Source organism: Danio rerio, chromosome 1 (genome assembly GCF_049306965.1).
Source record: "Danio rerio strain Tuebingen ecotype United States chromosome 1, GRCz12tu, whole genome shotgun sequence".
NCBI classification, from domain to species: Eukaryota; Metazoa; Chordata; class Actinopteri; order Cypriniformes; family Danionidae; genus Danio; species Danio rerio.
Window position 1 is genome coordinate 17,075,182 of NC_133176.1, and position 19,449 is coordinate 17,094,630.

General features: G+C 35.2%; 1 protein-coding gene across 3 annotated transcripts in view; it reads right to left on the reverse strand.

Annotated features, from left to right (window-relative positions):
* Window positions 1-317: 317 nt before the first annotated feature.
* Window positions 318-19,449, reverse strand: part of sgcz (sarcoglycan zeta) — a 506,688-nt gene continuing 487,556 nt past the window's right edge. For all 3 annotated transcript variants that reach the window (XM_073950195.1, XM_073950194.1, XM_073950211.1), the window contains one exon: window positions 318-1,057. In XM_073950195.1, coding sequence (XP_073806296.1) covers window positions 1,016-1,057 — 42 coding nt within the window. In that variant the 3' untranslated portion in view covers window positions 318-1,015. The remainder of the gene's footprint in view (window positions 1,058-19,449) is intronic.

Consider the following 19,449-nt stretch of genomic DNA (forward strand, 5'->3'; position numbering starts at 1 on the left):
TGCATTTCAGTAAAAGTAATATATTCTGGTATTTTGGTATTAAGGGGCATGAATGCTGACATGGGGAAAATAATACAAACAAGCAAATAAATACATAAATACTATCCTCTCAATAAATACATAAATTATAACAAAGCGTAAGTGCCAGCATTTCATACAGTACTAGGTTTGCATAATAAATCAGCATTAAAATGAAATAGCAATTTAGCAAATTTGTGATCAGAAGAAAATCTCCATTCAAGGCCAGAGGGTACTTTCACATAGAGAGAGAAAAAAAAAAAAAACACCCCAAAGAAAAAACCCCAGGAAGTCAAACAGAGGATTTAGCTGTTTTTATTGCTTTAACATGGCTAATAACTACAAGAATACAGAATCACCTCACAGACAGATTTATTTTAGACACTGAACTGAAGTAATGACATTTTTTAAGTTTGGTCTTTTTAATATCACTTTTTTTTTATGAATTAGATGCAAACTTTATAAACTGCTCTATATCAAAGACCAAAGAATGCACAAGAAATGTCACTCGCATAGTCAGTATGGTCAATATGGTAAATGAAAGCCTGCCTATTAGTACAGGAGCCAATCATCAATCGCTATAGACTGACAGAGAAGCTCGGAGTGCTTTTACTAAAACATACATACGTGTGCTTTTACGACAGTTTTGTGGTCAACAAACACACTGGAATCTCAGCAAATATTTTCTTGACAGACATAAGAAATATATACAGATAAAGCTTGAAATCTGTACTTTTAAATGAACCAAGTGCACTTGAAAACATGTGTTTTGGTTTTGTAATATGTATAAAATAAACACGAGGTACAGTCCGTCCTGTCAGACGCATATCGCATGCCAGCAATTACTCAAACGACTTGTAAACAAAGAGTCACTGTCATTACTGGATGAAATTCACTATCAAGACCAAGTTGTGGATTACTTCAGAAGAGCTGCGCGATTTGACGATCATTATCCAGAGGATGATAATGTGTAGAACGGTCATAAATGAGGTTGGTGTCATGATCTCGTTACTTTTGAGTGCGCATTAGCTCGGGGAACCTGAAAAAAAAAATGCAGATTTTGTTTGTTTTGGATGTTTAGAAAAGAATTTGATGAGACATTCATTAATTCATTTTCTTTTCAGCTTATTCCCTTCATTTATCTGAGGTCGCCACAGGGGAATGAACCGGCAACTTATCAGCATATGTTTTACGAATTGGATTCCCTTCCAGCATAAACCCATCACTGGAAAACACACACTCGTTCACACTCAACGGTTGATTTTAGCATACCAAATTCACCTATACCACAAGTCTCTGAGGGAAACCGGCGCACTCGGAAGAACCCACGCGTACGCAGGGAGAACATGCAAACTCTTTACAGAAATGGCAACTGACCCAGCCGAGGCTTAAACCAGCAACCTTCTTGTGGTGAGGTGAACGTGCAACCCACTGCCCCACCGTGTCACCTCTTATGAGACAGTTGATGTTTAATTTTATTGGTGGTTCCAAATATCTAATGCAATCGTAAACTTGACAAAAAGTTTTGCAGAATGTTATGTTTCCCCATTCAGACAGAATACCCGAGCCTACTGCCCGAGAGGTGTTTTAAAGATAACCGTCGAGTGAAATGACTTGACTTTAAGGCACTTTGTCTATATACAGTAGCAAACGTTTGTAACGTCTGCCAGTTTAGCGACTTTGTTGCTATATTTAGTGACTTTTCAGACTCCTGTAGAGACAAATTGTCAAAAAAGCGACTAGCGGCAAATCTAGTGACTTTCTTTGCTGTTACTGGATATTTTTATAGACTCTTATGTGTTCATATTGTACCATTCCTACTTCTCTCAATGAGCTGCGAGTAATGCCGTCAGCCCCTCCCCTGCCTCGTACAGGATTCTCTCCCACCTGCAGCCTGAGAGCAGATCACTCTGCCTACCGAAAGCACATAATTTAGCATGATTTATGAGGTTTCTTCTTTGATTTAAATAAACAAAAAAATAAAATAAAATAAATAATGATTGTATTGTTAATTAATTCTTATTCACAATCAGAGGACTTTTAGTGAGAGCTTCGGAACTTGTCTGAGTTTATTATGTCTGAGAGATTACTGCAAATACACATCTATACTGATTTACTGTATTTAAACAGCAATACATTTAGTTAAATTGACATGCATACATAAAGTGCAGTGCAAATATTTATATACTCATTTGTTAACCATAGGCTATTAAACAAACAGAAACGGTTGGACATGATGACGTTAGTAATATGCAAATGGACATTTTACGTAATGTAGCAACATTTACTGACTTTTCGGGCAGAGGTTAGTGCCTTTTTATTGAAAATAGTCAGCCACACTGCTGCAAAGACAACAGAAGGTTTTTGCCAAACGAAACAGATGTTGAAATTATATGCAAATTATGTAAAAGTCTACACATTTTTCTTTCCACTTTTCACTGTATTTTTAACCACATTTTTGTTAGCCTTTTAATAGAATAAAATTGCACTCAAACTGAATAATTAAAACAGGTTTATATTTTCTGTAGCCTATGTATTTTGGATTATAGATGTTCTTTTTTCTATGGTTCTTGTTAAACGGTCTGTCTGTCTGTTTTACATTGTTAGATTTTAGAATACTTGGGTTGTGTTACTTTCAATAAGGCTTTACTTTTGGTCTTGTAGTACATACTTGACATCACCAATGAACTGTTCAGAAGAACCAGATAATTTGCCATCAAGAACGTTAATCATAAAAGCTATATCGCCAACTAAAGAACAATAAACTGAGAAAAATGCTTCTTGATAAAAAGGCAGCTATTTGCTGAAACAAAGGACTATTGAAGAACCATTATTTTTACAACAGTGCAACGTCTGCACCGATTAATTATAGATACTCACAGATGGCTCGTTAATATAATAGGAACCAAAGTACACGAGAACAGAATGGCCCAAAGCATTACAGAGGAAAAGAAAGAGCAAATACATCCCTCTTTAAACACGCACACAGGATGCTTTACTGTATATATAGGATGTGCTTTTGGAGCATTGGAGAGATCAGATTATCTACACTCAGCATGTTACACTGCCTCAGCTGATGCTGGATAGTGATACAGAGGCTTGTATACACCTGTTAAACTGCGAGCCAGTCGATACACAAATAATAGGGATTTGCTTTCACAAAAGAACTAACCTTTGGGGACATGAAAGGAGATTTAACACAAAAGATCAGCTCTCCACAAAACAGATGTATGCGCTTCTATACATTATTCATCCCATTAAAGGTCTCTTTTTTATATCTAACACTGCACCTTATCACTCTGACAACAGCACAGTGTAAGAATGATGCTGCCTGGATTGCATCGACTGTGATTCTAGATGTTTACAAAGGATTTTGGAGGATTGTGTGAAATACTCAGAACTGGATGTGTGTGTGTGTGGCATTAAATGAGCACCAAAAACCTGAATAGGTTAATTAAAATATTCTGCTACCTAAAAATCATAACTTTTAAGAGCACCTTGACACAGTCAGCATCTTTTCTCAGACAATATTCTTTTCAAATGGAATAGTCCTATATGTGCTTATATTTGACCTTCAAATCTCATTCAGATGCATTCAAATTACTTTATTGAGAACCCATACAGAAACCTTAATGCTATAGATGTTGCCAAATTGGACTAAACTATCTTAAGCATTTGAAAATTCACATTTGGATATGCCTGAAAGTCACTTCTACTCAAAATGAGTCAATATAACAGTGTGTGTGTGTGTGTGTGTGTGTGTGCGTGTGTGTGTGTGTGTGTGTGTGTGTGTGATCATGTGATGCTGCTTGGTTTGCCAACTCATTCAGTGCTTCAGTTACTCCAATTGACTGAACTGAGTGAAACAGTTCCAACTCAGACCTTGAAAAAACAATAGGTCTGCAATAAGCACATATGCAAACCGAGCACTAATATGAAGGGTTTTCATTCTGTTTCACTTGAGACCTCAGTTTATTGCCAATAGCTGCAGGATTCTTTTTGTTTTAAAGTTTTTTGTTTTTATTTTCTTGGACTCTCGAAATGCTGGTAGGCATTAATTTTTAATTTATAAATCATCAAGGACACATTTCATAGAAAAAAAAAAGTTTTATTTAATGTTCTACTGAAGAAAAAAGTGAAAACGAGATATCTGTAAGCCTAAAGAGTAACCTATTTTGCTCCTGTGTTGTTGTGTGGATGAAAAATAGGCAAAAATTATCATTATATTTGACAAAATGGAGCAATATAGATGTATTTGAAGATGCATTTCAAAGTTTTAAATGTACATAAACACACAGACAGGACATAAAATCAACCTTTGCATGAACAGATTTTTATAAAGTATTTGTGTCTACATGCAGCAGTCTACATGTGCTTGTTGCCTCATTACAAACGTATGCAACAATTCACAATATACACATTACATTAACAAAAGACACATTTCAGCAAACCTTATTTATAATTTATATGCTGCACTCTGGAGGATAAGCATTAAACCATGCCTTTTAAATCTTTAAACATTGTTTTATATGAGCGTATGACCACTTGGCACACTGCATCTGTCTTTGTCGGTTAGCAATGTATAGAAAAGAATGCAAAAATGTGCCATAGTGTGGGGTAATGGGCTTAAGTCTCCCTAGCTCTCCTGTTATCAAAAATTGTACATTGTAAGTTTATAATAAGCCAAGGTAAAACTTATCTCAATCTCATTACACTGTTGGTGCCTTATTTTATGTCAAATCAAATGAACTTTTTGAATCATCTCAACTTACATCAATCAAACTGACTAAAAGTATTAAGGGAAACTTTGATTAACTTTGTTTTTAAACTTTATTTACTGTATAACAAAATTTAGCTGGAACCTCAATAAGTTATTAAAATATGTCAAAGCAACATATATAACATACATAACATATATATATATATATATATATATATATATATATATATATATATATATATATATATATATATATATATATTAGGGATGCACCGATATGGATTTTTTTGGCCGATACCAATAACCGATAACTCTTCAGATTTGCAAAAAAGCTATAATTTCAAAATCGCAAGGGGATTATATAGACCTATATTTACGATTTCCCGTAAATCAGCATGCAAAAAATAAATTATTTACTTCTCTTTATAGCAAATTAACATGCAACTTGACTGTTGCATAAAAATAACAGGTTAAATAACAAAATGGGATTTAATCAACAAGCAAGTTAAATATATTTTGAATAAAATTAAAATAAAAGAGCTAAGGAGTAAAACCAGCTCAAATGTCCTTGATTAAAACATGTTACAGTAATTTACATATGTACAAATATGTCATGTCCGAAAAAGCTTTTTTAGAGGTGTTTTGACAGTTCAGAGCCACTGTATAAGCAAACAGCTGAATACAGATAGTATTGCTTTAGAAAATATGGCTTAAACTCATCGTATTTGACATTTTGGATTCCTTTGAACACATGTAGCTGCTGCTTGTCAATCAGACAACACTTCTCTGTTCGTTCTTGCTGTCAATTGTAGGAAAAATGATTGATGAAAAATAATGCCAATATAATGCTAATAAACCGTTTCACTCATCTGCAGGCGCAGAGTTGCCCTCAGAGTCACATTTTGATAAAAAAAAACTTATTAGTAACATATAATCATATTAGATTACAAACAACCTTTACGTTTACACGTGTTGTAAAATGTGCGAGTCCTTTAAGGAGTGGGGCTGCAATTTGGTGTTTGTGTGAGTGAAGTGAAGAGGGCGAGAGAGAAAAGAGGAGCGTTTTTTTTCGCAATTAGACTATTTTCAGTGACTTTCCCTCTTTGGTGACTGATTTTGTTGTACCACACCGAGAGTAATAAATAATTTGGAACAAGTTACATGTGTCTTTGTTCATTCACCAGCTGCAATGAAAAAAGAAGGAAGTTAACCCTGAAACCAACATTATTTGGCCCTGGAGTAAGAAGTTAATCTCCCCTGCTATCTCTAACACAACAAAGAAACAGAACAGAAAAGGTTTACACATGTAATATTTTTCCTGAGGCGGTTTAAAGCAAAATACACAATGACACTCAATCTGAAAAAAGTGTTGCATGCAGAACTGTTGCAAACTATTTATTTGTGTTGAATTTAAACAAACAAATTAAGTTTAATAATGTTCAACCTAATTTGTTTGTTTAAATTCAACACAAAAAAATTGTTTACAACCACTTAATGTGAAAAATTGAGTAAATCCAAGGAATCATCTTTGAATTATTTTTTTCTGTGTATCTACAAAGATAAGGAACATGGTTACTTACTGAGTTATTAACGTACAGCATTACCACATGAAGGAAGGACAAACTATGAAGGAATAAACAATGTGGGGAGAGTTGAACATGTTCCGCCTATGTATGCGCGAGGCAGGCAGTTCTGTACAATTATGTAATTTATCGGCTTAAAGACATCAGATCGATAACGATAATCTTAAAAATAGCATTTATCGGCCGAGAACGATATGGCCGCCGATATATTGTGCACCTCTATATATATATATATATATATATATATATATATATATATATATATATATATATATATATATATATATATACATTATATACATACATATTTATATATGTATGTTTTAGAAAAGATATCTATACAATAAATAGTGAGAAGCATAGCCCTAGGCTGCAAATTTTAAGCAAATATAAGAATGAAGTTCTCTAGCCTTATTAGAGCCCTATTGAATTGCTTTGGGGTTAAAATAACCTTCAATTTCTAAATCCTTTATTTTTATTTAGAATATGAAACAAAAAAAAATCTGTATGCCTGTATGTTGTCTTGACTTTTGTCATTGCATTTTTTGGAAGAATTGTGGCCAATCAACTGCAGCCATGAGATGTTGATATTTTTGACGCTCATAAACAATCATAAAGTCCTGGTGCTGCAGGAATTAGGGGGTTTGCTGAAGGTGCGCAGCTGTCGTGCAGTGAGAGGTTTGCATCATTAATAAACTACGACAGTTTGTGTTCACTGAACAGTAAGAATGATTGAACGATCCATATTAAACGGTTCCTTAAAATTCACGGTTCCTTAAAATTCAACGGGCCTGTGCACGGTTCAAATAGCATAGTGTGAGTACACCCTAACAGCCTGTTTTGTTCTGATTTTCCTATTTTTCATCAAGATTTTACACTCACTGGATTTACACGAAAATGAGCAAACAATGATGTTTGCGACTCATGGTAAGTCATTTCTCTTATTATTCAGCTATGCCTACACTCTCAGAAATAAAGTTACAAAAGTTGTCACTGGGTTCAGGAGTGTTGCTGGCCGGTACAGGCCCTATGACAACATTTTTTTGTAGCGGAGGGATTACGGACGAAAGGGTCAGTTTTTTTCAAAATGTACACTTTTGTACTTTACAGCTGCACATTAGTATACCAGAACATTGTAATAGACTTTTGTAATTTTAGGTTATCTTATCTACTTTTAAGGTACTATGAGGAACAGATTTGTACTTTTTCAGATAATAATAGGTACCAAAAAAGAAACTTTTGAAAAGGTACCACCCCAGTGACAGATTTTGTATCCTTATTTCTTTTAGAGTGTGGGTATATTCAGATTTTCAGTATATGTCACATTTGACTTTATTATATTATATATTTGGCACATTAGATTTAATTAAATCTAATTTTTTATAAATCTTTTTGTGTACGATGCCCTTAACAGTGAAACTAATTGCGCAACATCAACTAGATTCCAGACTACAAGCTTTCAGATTTTAAATTTAACCAGGGTTTGAAAGCACCCCAGCTGAAGAAAGTCTGTTGACATAAATGACATAATCACAAGAGAAATTCTGCAGCATCACTGCTGTTGACACCTGTTTGATCACAGGCCGTGCAAATGCGGCACAATACCTCCTACTGACTAAGCTCAAAATCTTTTTTTCCTCTGTCTTTTATCTAGGATGATAGAAGTTCCGGATGGGATCGCTGTTCCCGCTGCAGGAAAAACTGATATCTATTTTCATCGGTGTACAAAAGCCCCTGAGGAACACAGGTCTGTTCTTGGTGGACTCACTTGAGTAGAAGGGTGAAAGCAAACCATCGTTTTTATCCTCTTTTTTTCCTCCCGAGACACTCATTCTATCTGTCAATCTTTCTGACTGTGCATTTCACGAGAAAAATGAGACTTCTGAAGTCTGAGCCTGCATATGACTGTCAAAGCACACACACACACACACACACACACACACACACACACACACACACACACACACACACACACACACACACACACACACACACACACACACACACACACACACACACACACACACACACACATATACACACGTTAAAGCATTGATCAAAGGTGAAAAATCTTGACATGAAATACACTTTAATGTGCCCTTGATCCCTGAAGCAAATCTGTCCAAGAAAGACAGATTTTATGGGAGAAACTCTTTTTCCCAAAGAAAGTACAGGTTAAAATGGAGGTTTTGAATATTATCATTATTTATAATATAGTATAGGGTCTGCAATCCAATTGTACAAGCAACATATCAAGTGTGACTTTTTTCAGTCATCCAATCATGCAGTGTGTAATGCAGATTTTTGTAACTGTAAAAGGTCTGCATGCAACAAAGTACATGGAAAAATAAAATGATCTCATAAAATTCTGAATAGCTGACATGAGTTGACAGAAATTCAAGCTTCACTTTTATAACTGATCTATGTAGATCTGTAGCATATTTGCATAATGCCAGAGGCCTGCTCCATGAAAAAAATTAAACAAACAGTGAAAGTTTCGGGTTGACATCCAACCAGGTTAAATGATTATACAATGCTAGATATTATCTTTCTTTGTTAACATGGGGTTACTCGGGGTAACTCTGGACTCATGCAGCTGAAAGTGTGATGTGCTGCAAACAGCAAATCACACGATACATGAGAGCGTCAGTTTGATGCATTTCTCTCTGCTACTTAAGACATGCTCTGTCCCTCTAGTGGTGTATGGGTTAGTTTAGTAAAAGATTTATGCACTTTTTTTTGTAATCTTCAAAATAAAAGCCACTATCAAACACCCTGCTGCTGCTGCTGCCAGGGCCGTATTAACAAAAGGGCTAGGTAAGGCTGAATCCACAGGGCAAATGAAAAGAGGGGGCCCTTGATTGACTGAAGAATTAATTTGTGTCAGGACATGGGTAACGCCTCTTTGCAATGTGCTTTCGAATGCTGATAATGTGAAGAATTCCTTAATTTAACAACAAGTGACGTCGCTAAACTATGACTCGTAGTTGTCGTAGCCCTGTTGAAAAAAAGTGATGTAAGCAGAACTGTTTCAATTGTGTTGAATTTAAACAAACTAATTAAGTTTAATAATGTTCAACTCAATTTGTTTGTTTAAATTCAGCCCAAATAAATTGTTTACAACCAATTAACGTAAAAAAGTAAATCCAAGGAATCATCTTTGAATATTTTTTTTTCAGTGTGTGTCTTACCAGATATCCAATTTTTCCTAGGAAAGTGTCTATACTCAGGACAGTTTCTTATTCTGGCTCTACTGTTAGACTGGTCCAGTCAAACGTAGGCTAACCAAGTCCGTTATATAAAAAAAAAAAAAAAAAAAAAAAAAAAAAAAAAAATTATATATATATATATATATATATATATATATATATATATATATATATATATATATATATATATATATATATATATATATATATATATAAACAGTATCCATTATTAACTTGAAGTAAGAGAAGCCAGAATAGTCTAAATCATGCTGTAGGTCTATAATGGAGTCATATCTAAATCGCAGTCTTGGCTGTGCACCTGCGCAATCCTTCCCTTAAATAATATAACCAAGACAGTGTGCAATCAAATTAAATGTAGTTATTGTCTCTAAATAATCAAAATGTCCATTGTTGAGGAGCATCTATTGTAAGAAATTACATGGTTTTTACTAATTTTTTATGAATGTTCACTGCCCCTTTTATAAAAATGACAGAAATAACCCAGAGCAATTAAATATTGGTGCTGGCTTTCATCAGACAATATATCTGAGGTGAAAAAAGATGCTTAACCTTCAGTAGTTGATTGATATTTTAAAATTTGAAGTTATTGGTATGCAATTACTTTTGTATGCTTGTTCACCTACTATAGTAATATAGAAAAAAAATCTAATCTAAATATTATCAAATCTATAATATTATTAAGATCTGCAGTGTGGATGGCAGCATCAACAGCCTGAGGTATCAAGACATTTGTGCTGCCCATTATATTTAAAACCCCCAGAGAGGGCGAATTCTTCAGCAGGACAGCACTCCTTCTCATACTTGAGCGTCCTGAAAGCAAAGAAGGTGAAGGTGCTCCAGGATTGGCCAGCCCAGTCACCAGATATGAATATTATTGAGCATGTCTGGGGTAAGATGGAGGAGAAGGCATTGAAGATGAATCCAACAAATATTGATGAACTCTGGGAGTCTGCTTTCTTTGCCATTCCAGATTACTTTATCAATAAGTTTTTTGAATCACTGCAGAGATGTATAGATGCAGTCCTCCAAGCTCATGTGAGTCATACTCAATATTAACTCTTTTCCCACTGCACCATGACTTTATAATCTATACTGTACATAATTTCTTTTAAGTGACAAGACTTTTGTCTAAGCAAAGTCACACACCACTGTCCTAATTAAATAATTAAAAATCATGATCAAAAGGCATGATCATATTTTTATTTTGGTAAAATAGGCATAATGTAGAGGTTTTAACCTTTCATATAAACCACTTCTAAAGCCAAACCATCAACTAGAATTATCATTTGCTGTTTCTACAACTGGGATATGTGACAAGACTTTTGTAAGGTAGGTACACTTTTCTGTTGTATAGGTGGACATTTTGTACCTTTAAGGTTCATTTTTATATCTTTAATTTACTATAAGGTACACATTTGTACTTTAGATATTAATATGTTCCTTTAAAAGACCTTTTGAGAGCAAAAATGTAGCTTTTGAAAAGGTACCGTCCAAGTGACATTTTTAGTACCTTTATTTCTGAGAGGGTATGCAAAAGTTCTTGTGCAAATACTATACATACAAATGCGATCATGCTGTTTTTTTCTGATATGTGGCAATCTGCCATTACTTTGTCCCCAGTGGCTGGAATACATAATGTGCTATATGTTTGTGACTGATGATATGGCTTTTCTGTGTGGAAAAAAACAACAACACAAAAAACTCTTATGCATCATTAGCCTAATCCTAAAAGCATTAAAACTACGTTGCATTCAACGATTCAATGACTACCACTAAATCTTTAATAAAAGATCTGTAATGTTATATAAAAACAGCAATGCATCAATTTTTCAAAACATTGCGTGTCTCTATGTGTGTGTGTGTGTGTGTCAACATTAATGATTAACTTCAGCATATGGTTGATGTTGATCCAAACCAAGTCCCTATACATGCACACACGCACACACACACACACACACACACACACACACACACACACACACACACATGCACGCGCACACACACACACAAGTAGTATAATCAGTAAATTTAAACAATGGACAACAGGCAACATTAATGGAAGCACGCATTAGTATGCACACAGACTTTTGCCGAACAAAGAAAGCAGAGCTTCACCGCAGAATATTTAAATAGTGAAAGATTCCTTGTACAGGCCTGTAACCCTAATCCTTAATGGAAGAAAACATCAAAGAGAAATAATAAACTATGGCCTATTTACACCATGAGGGTAAATAAATTCACAGCGAACACGATTTTAATGTCAACATCAAATCAAACCATTTGCGGATATTCAAAATAATATCCCTCTTACCCTTCTATCTATAAATCTTTTTTGTATATGTAACAATCACATTAGAAAAATACATGTTATAGGTATTTCTGCTTAATCTGCCCTATAGAACTAACGCTTTTTCAGTAATCGGATATTTACACACACAATCTACAGTAATATAAGGTAGACAGGTTGATTTGTTTAAAGAGGTTTGATTTGCTAGCTTGAGCAGTTATGGAGAGCTACTTTGGAGTGTATAATTATGGGTAAACAGTTTCATATAAACAAACTTTTAAATAAACAAAATAAATTTTGAGATCTTTAAAGTCACTGTGATTCCTCACATACATAGCATACATTAGAAAAAGCTGCAGTAATTTTTTATTTCGATGGTTTATTTGAGTGTTAGTAGACTGTCTGCTTAATATCTACTGATACTGCTTCTTCAACCGACATAAGAAACTTTGCAAGTACATGTCAACTTACATTAACCCTAACAGTCTACTTATTATAATCTAATGAGAATTACTTTGCATGTAGATGCAATGTGGGTGCTTTCACACCTGTGAATCGATTCAGTTGTTCCGAAACAGAGATTATAAATGTTACATTGTTGCTCTTTGCTCTTGGAGCGGTTGGCTTTCACATTGCAAAGTTTCTAAACGGACCAAAATAGCTAAAACAAGTCACGTGCGAGTAAACTCTCCTCACATTGGTCAGAGTTTATTTTGCAGCGTCCCGCTAAGCTGTCAGGAGAGGTGGTGGTTTGATGGTGATTGACAGGGTGCGCGCGCGCGATGTGTCTGAGGAGAGATGCGGTGGGGAGGGGTGAGAAGGGTGCGCGACGATGCCTATTTGAGGACTGGGAGGGAGACGCGAGATTACCGGGAGATCATCACTCGTTTGCGGGCATCCGGAGACTCGCGAAAATTCCCGCCATACTCATAATTCTCTCTTCATAGACGTAAGCCTATTACATATCCATAAAACACTGTGATATAACCGCGCTCGGATCGGATCGCTTTCTCACTGCAATCTAACCGCTCCAGGGTTCGTTTCAATCGAGCCGAGACCACCTCATTCAAGCGATCTCGGAGCGATTACTTTGGCGCGGAACAGAGCGCGATTGCCCTGTTCACATATGCCAATCGAACCACCCTAACTGGGCAATCGAGACACGTTCCGAAACAAAAGAGTAGGTGTGAAAGCACCTTTAAACCCAACAAAAAGATCATCAAAATTAAGTGTGATCAAAGCTGCTGATACATTAGCAAACAGTTTAGTTACTAAAGATGGCTACTAAAATTAATAGCTATTATAAAGAAATATAATCAAGATATGAAAATTCATTGATCTTTTCTTTACTGTATAATTTAAACCAGGGGTCACCAATCTCCGTCCTGGAGGGCCGGTGTCCCTGCAGGGTTTAGCTCCAACTTGCCTCAACACACCTGCCTGGGTGTTTTAAGTATAACTAGTAAGACCTTGATTAGCTTGTTCAGGTGTGTTTGATTAGAGTTGGATCTAAAATCTGCAGGACACCTGCCCTCCAGGAACAAGTTTGGTGACCCCTGCTTTAAACATTCAGATTAAAGAGCAGCAAATTAATCTCTCATTTAGATTTTTCGTTTGATTACATTAGCTACTGATTACATTAAATAATGTAAAGTTGTCACTTTAAAACGTACAGATCTATAATGAAAGTTTTCAATTGCTTTCCTAACTTTTATGCTTATTTAAGATAAAACTTGTTGTGTTTAAAAGAAAACCAACCAAGATCGACAGGTTTAGATCCACTTTCAAATCCACTTCAAATCGTGTGTACAGAATCTGTTTGGGAAACAGTGTCTATTTATCAGTTTGGAGCACATCCAAAAGTCACGCACCGATACATGAACTGACTGCTTTGAGGATTGCATAGAAGGGGCAATGGCACCTGTAATGGAAAGGAAATGAATCCAGCCATTTTTATATTTATTTCAAATTGTTTTCATGCCTAAATAAAATGAAAGCACAAAACAGATTCACAGATGAGAGCAAGAGGCGCCCCCTGGTAGATTGGCGGTATGTTGCGTATAGGGAGGATCGGCTCTTTAAGGTTTATTTCCAACCTTCCTAGAGAGATAAAAAATATAATTATACCTTCCCGGGATTGTAAAGGGTTAAAACTGCAAAATACAGGTGAATCCCGGGGAAAACGGGAGGGTTGACAAGTAAATGTCAGTAATGTTAAAATTGCAGCACGCATAGAAAATGCACAGTTTAGATTAAAATGGGAGGAAATGTTACAACTCATGCCACACCCACATTTTCAAAGGGGTGAGATGTAATGTTTTATTAAGTTTCTTTTGAATTGAAGATTTTTATACAGTACAGTTTTCATAGAAAAAAAGGTTTAAATAAAAAAGTGGATTTATTTATGTATTATTGACTCACTATAATGTTGGATGTTGTAATATTTTGGTTATTGCAGTTATTAAACAAAACGGGCTGCAAACAACATGTGTTGACATAAAACTTTTTCTTTTTGAAAACTTTCTTTATGAAAGTCTATTAGTAAAAGCATTTTTTATTTATTTATTTCCTTTACCTGGGAAAAATAACTGATAAAACCAATAAGCCATGGGGTTATATGCCTTGAACCCTTTTATTTCAATGTTTTTTTATTTTATTTCTTTTAATGGTGTTTTACATTTAAATCTTTTTAAATGTGAAAACCTTGACAGTCCAAATCTTTAACCATAGAGTTATCTTTCCTCCTTTCTGTGAGCATGGTGAATTCAGGTGAAATAGGGACACTTTTATTACTGAGATTAATGTAAAAATGTGACCCTATTAATTTAAATTTTACAGTTTAACCTCCAAGCAGAGGTGTATACAGGGCATACTGTAGTTAAGCCGATTACATATGATCTGCTATTGATCCACAGTTTAACTGCAATGATTTGTAACTTTACAAATTAAAAGGTTGCAAGTGGTTTTGAAGCATTCACATGGACAAAAGTTGCAAAAGATAACTCAATCTGCTTCTCACGTAGTACAAAGAGCATGAAAATACTTCTCTTTTGTCTCTTACTAGGCTTGAACACACAAACACATGCATTGCATGAAAATGTAAAATAGTTAGTTATGTCTTCGAGCAGGGGTGCCCAAAGTTTTTCCTATAAAGGGCCAAAAACAAACTTGATTGAGGGCTGTGTGCCCAATATACACCAAACAGTATTACAATAAATTTGCCAAGGGGAATTTGCTAATTTATTCAATAATACAGTACTTAAAAAAAATTGAAAATGTTGCTTTAAATTATATCAACTAACCCAGTATCATTTTAAACATTTTATAATGAACTTATTACTGTAAAAACATAATTCTATTTATAACACAATAGAGTTCAATGCTGAACACATTAGTCGAGCTACTCCTGCCTTCACCTTGATTAGCTCATAGATGTCTTGTTTATAACTTTTAATTGAATCATTTCATTTCAGTTTTTTGTAGTTCATCGATAAAACAAAGAAACTAAAGATTATGTTAAATTAAAAATCACACTCTCTGTCAAAGGCATTCGCCCCAACCACCTCACCATCATTCTCCCTCTCTTTTCAGATGGGACGGCCAAATCAAAGGTTACCATGGGCCAACTTTGGCCCATGGGCCCCACTTTGGGCATCTTTGTCTTGTGAAAAACGAAAATATATTCGTAACTTACACACCCTCAGGTGGTTTCAAATCTTTATGAGTTTTGTAAAACATAAAAAAAAGCTGAAATCCTGTAACCATCGACTTCCATAAAAGATAAAAACAAATGCTATGCAATGGTAAAAGGTTTCCAGCTTTCTTAAAAATATCAGATTTTTGTGCTTCATAGAACTAAGAAACTCATAAAGGACTTTAAAAAAATGTAAATGTTGAGTAAAGGATGATAGAATTTTAAATTTTGGGTGAACTATCTCTTTAAATGAATGCTTTAAGTCATTTTAAATTTGAAATTTAGAATTAATGTCAGATTGTTTCAAAAAGCACCTATGATGAAAATCATCTGTTGGGAGCTTTTTGGACAGAAATGTGTGTGCTGTATGTATAGTATGTCCACAGTTATATTAAAGTGATATAAAGATAATATGTCTCTTTTTTTTTATTTCCTGATGTTAAAATTTCCGATTTTGAGGCCCACTGCAATGTGACGTAGAAGTGACGGCAGTGCGGTTAATTGACAGCCTTGTATTAAATTATCTCCATATTAACACGTATAATAATATCCAGAAGACGGGATGTGAGCAAAGCAACAGGGATTAAAAGATCTGTTCAGCTCTCTGTGATCATCAATCATCATCAAATGTGATCAAGAATGAGTTTTACAAGTTTAAAACGTTTTTAAAACAGTGCATGTTTGTAATGAAGTACAGCGATTTTACCGTCTTTATCACCACAGCCGCATGTCAGTACGATTATAAAAGAAGATGCTTCAATTCCAGTTTGTGGACATTAAATCAGGTTTATTTTGTACATTAATATATTTTGAACATAACGGATGTCCATACATTAGTTTAAGTTATTGTGTAAGTTTGCGGTGCAAAAATAGCATCTATGTGTGATTATGCGATTATGTGTGACTCATCATTGCAACTCCACAACAAATACATTAAATAATCATTGGGAAAGTCCTTACTGTAGCATTTCTCACAAATGTTACGCGAGATCTACTTCCTCCATGTGAGTCACTGTGCTGTTTATCTGACGCAGCCGAAGCGAAGATGGAGGCTTGCTCAGATAGGCATGTGGAAACGGTGAGCAGAGAGAACCAGCATTAAAGTTACAGGCAACTAAAACTGCTACGTTGTGTTCAAAGCAGAAAATCCCAATACTCTGAAAGGTATCATAATTAATCTGATGGGTGTTTTGGGTGATGGGTGAGCTGAAACTTTACAGACACATTCTGGAGACACAAAAGACTTATCTTTAATCTTGAAAAAGGGGTAAAATAGGCGCCCTTTAAAGTGTTAACATTTATTCAACCCCATATCTAATAGGTTAAGCATATTCAGAGAAATTGGAAATCTTCATATAAACAATCCCCCTAATAGCTTTAATTGTGCTTATTTGTTAATTGTTTATTTTTTAATAATGTGTGACATTATGTTAAAAAAGAAAATACAAAAACAATACAAATATACAATATGAATTGTCTTTCAAGCATCTTTTCAATAAGTCATTCCTAACTGAGGCCAAGCATTACTTTGGCAATTGAGCTATTGAAATTAAACGAGCAGGTCAAAACACTTGTCATAGCAGTTTGCAGCTTCATAAGTAATTATCATTTTAATTAACACCTGATTTATTTTCTTCTTGAGCTGCAAATCAAAATGCATTTCAACTCTGCAGCATAAAGAAAACTTGGGAGAACTTTTCTGCACATGTTTGGAGCTGGCCTAATTCATCATTTGCTCTTTAGTGGAAAAACAAGCTGCTTCAAAGGGCTGTTCTCCAAGCTGAATGAACCAATCAGAAAATTTGATTCGATATAGAACGTTGCTCGGTGACTGATAGAAACGCTACAAAGGCGTGAATCAATACTGAAATAAACGGCGAGAGATTTATACAGCTTTTATTACCCGGGCTTCTGAATCACACTTTGTTCCACTTATCTAAGTGTTCGCGTGTCTCTTTGATCTCTTTCTGCTTCTCTCAGAGCGGCGAGAGCTGTGAGTAAATTCAGTCCAACTATGCCGCATACCTGCTCTTCAGATTGATTTAAAACCATAAGGGCTCGTCAAGTATTGCAGCTTAATAATGCAGATAATTCAGCTGGGACTGCAGGTCTGGAGACGGTTGCTTTTAAATGGGCTACTTAAAACGGCGTTTTATGAATAACAAATCCTCCAAATAATAAGCCTCCATCCCCTGTTATTCCTTATTTAAACCCCAAAGGTACATGTAAAATAAGAGTGCTATTTTCTAGTCAAAGTGTCTTAGACGTTGCATGCCACTAACAACCACCTTTTTATAACCTCTAAGATGCCCTGCTTAATAAAAGAGAGGGGAATAAAAAAGATAAAAAAGAAAAATGAAAAGAAAGGAAGTTGCGGAGGTTTTGTCTTTGGTATTTTAGATTCATCAGAAACATGGGTTAATGAACCAGGATGGCATCAGAAACACAGATTAACTCATTTAATGTCGGGTTATGAGACCCCAGTGTTCAACAGCTATTTCCATAGAGTTTAGGTTGATAATAAACACGTACACAGTGTAATAGAGTTCATTTAGCCTTCTGTAACTCAATCATGGCAGTAAGGCGAGACAAGCAAACTCATTACAGTAGCCCTCAGTGAGATCCATGGGTGGAAGTGGGCTGAGATGGATGATGAGGTTATCGGAGAAGGAAAGCCAGGGTTAAATGATGAAATGAAATCTTAGTTCAGGCAAAACTGCACAATTTATTATATATTTTTAAATAAATTAAAACATTTTAAACTTGTTTGATGTTTATGAGACCACAAAAATAGGACGTTTAGCAGAATGTCTTGGCTGCACTTTTCCACTCAATGAAAGTGGATGGAGACTAAGATCTTCAAACTAAAATTCATTCATTCGCTTTCCTTCGGCTTGACTATTTCAGAGGTTGCCACCAATGCACACTCATTCACACACACACTCATACAATACGGACATTTTAGTACATTCAGTTCGCCTACACCTCATGTCTTTGGACTATAGGGAAACCAGAGCAGCCGGAGGATACTCACGCCAACATGGGGAGAACATGCAAACTCCATACAGAAATGCTAACTGGCCCAGCTGGGACTTAAACCAGCGACCTTCTTGCTGTAAGGCGACAGTGCTAACCACTGAGCCGCCATGCCACCTCAAGCTAAAATAAAAATAAATAAATAATTATATAAATATAAACTCACTATCCTTTGGCTAGTGCCTGACTTATCAAGGGTCACCACAGCAGAATGAACTGCCATATATATCACAATCCTTCCGCTTAGTCCTGGTAAATTTATTATAAAAATAATTAAATTAAACTTTTTTTCTCCTAAATGCATCTTGATGAGCATGCTATGAACAACGATGTCTTTCTTAATATCAAAAATGGTGACATTTCTTTCCAGGTTTTTATTTTTGAATCAAAATGTTTAAATTGTAAAAAAAAAAAAAATCAGTTGAATCAATCTTTGTTCATACATAGAAGGCCCTATCATACACCAGGCACAATAAGGTGCAAGATGTGTTTGGCGTGATTTGTTGCTATTTACAGACCAGCGCAACCCTATTTTTGATGTTTTGTGCCATGTTGTTTGAATAGTAAATGCATTAGCACCACTTTATGAACTCTGTGCTGGTCTAAAAAGAAGATGTGCTAAGGCGCATTGTTGGTGCATTGACCAACTAAAAGCTGCTCTAAAGACTAGCATAGAATGACCATAAAGGTCAAATTGACCACATGCATTTCAGCATCCTGCTATTTTTTTCTGTGCTTTTGAATATACAGGTCTCTGTTGCCTAGCAATTTTCTGATAACTAAAACAGAACTTTACTCAAGATATGTCCAAACTTTGAAAAAAAAAAAAAAAACACATTTTCATTGCGATGAAAAAACAAAAGTTTTCCCATTTGCTGAAT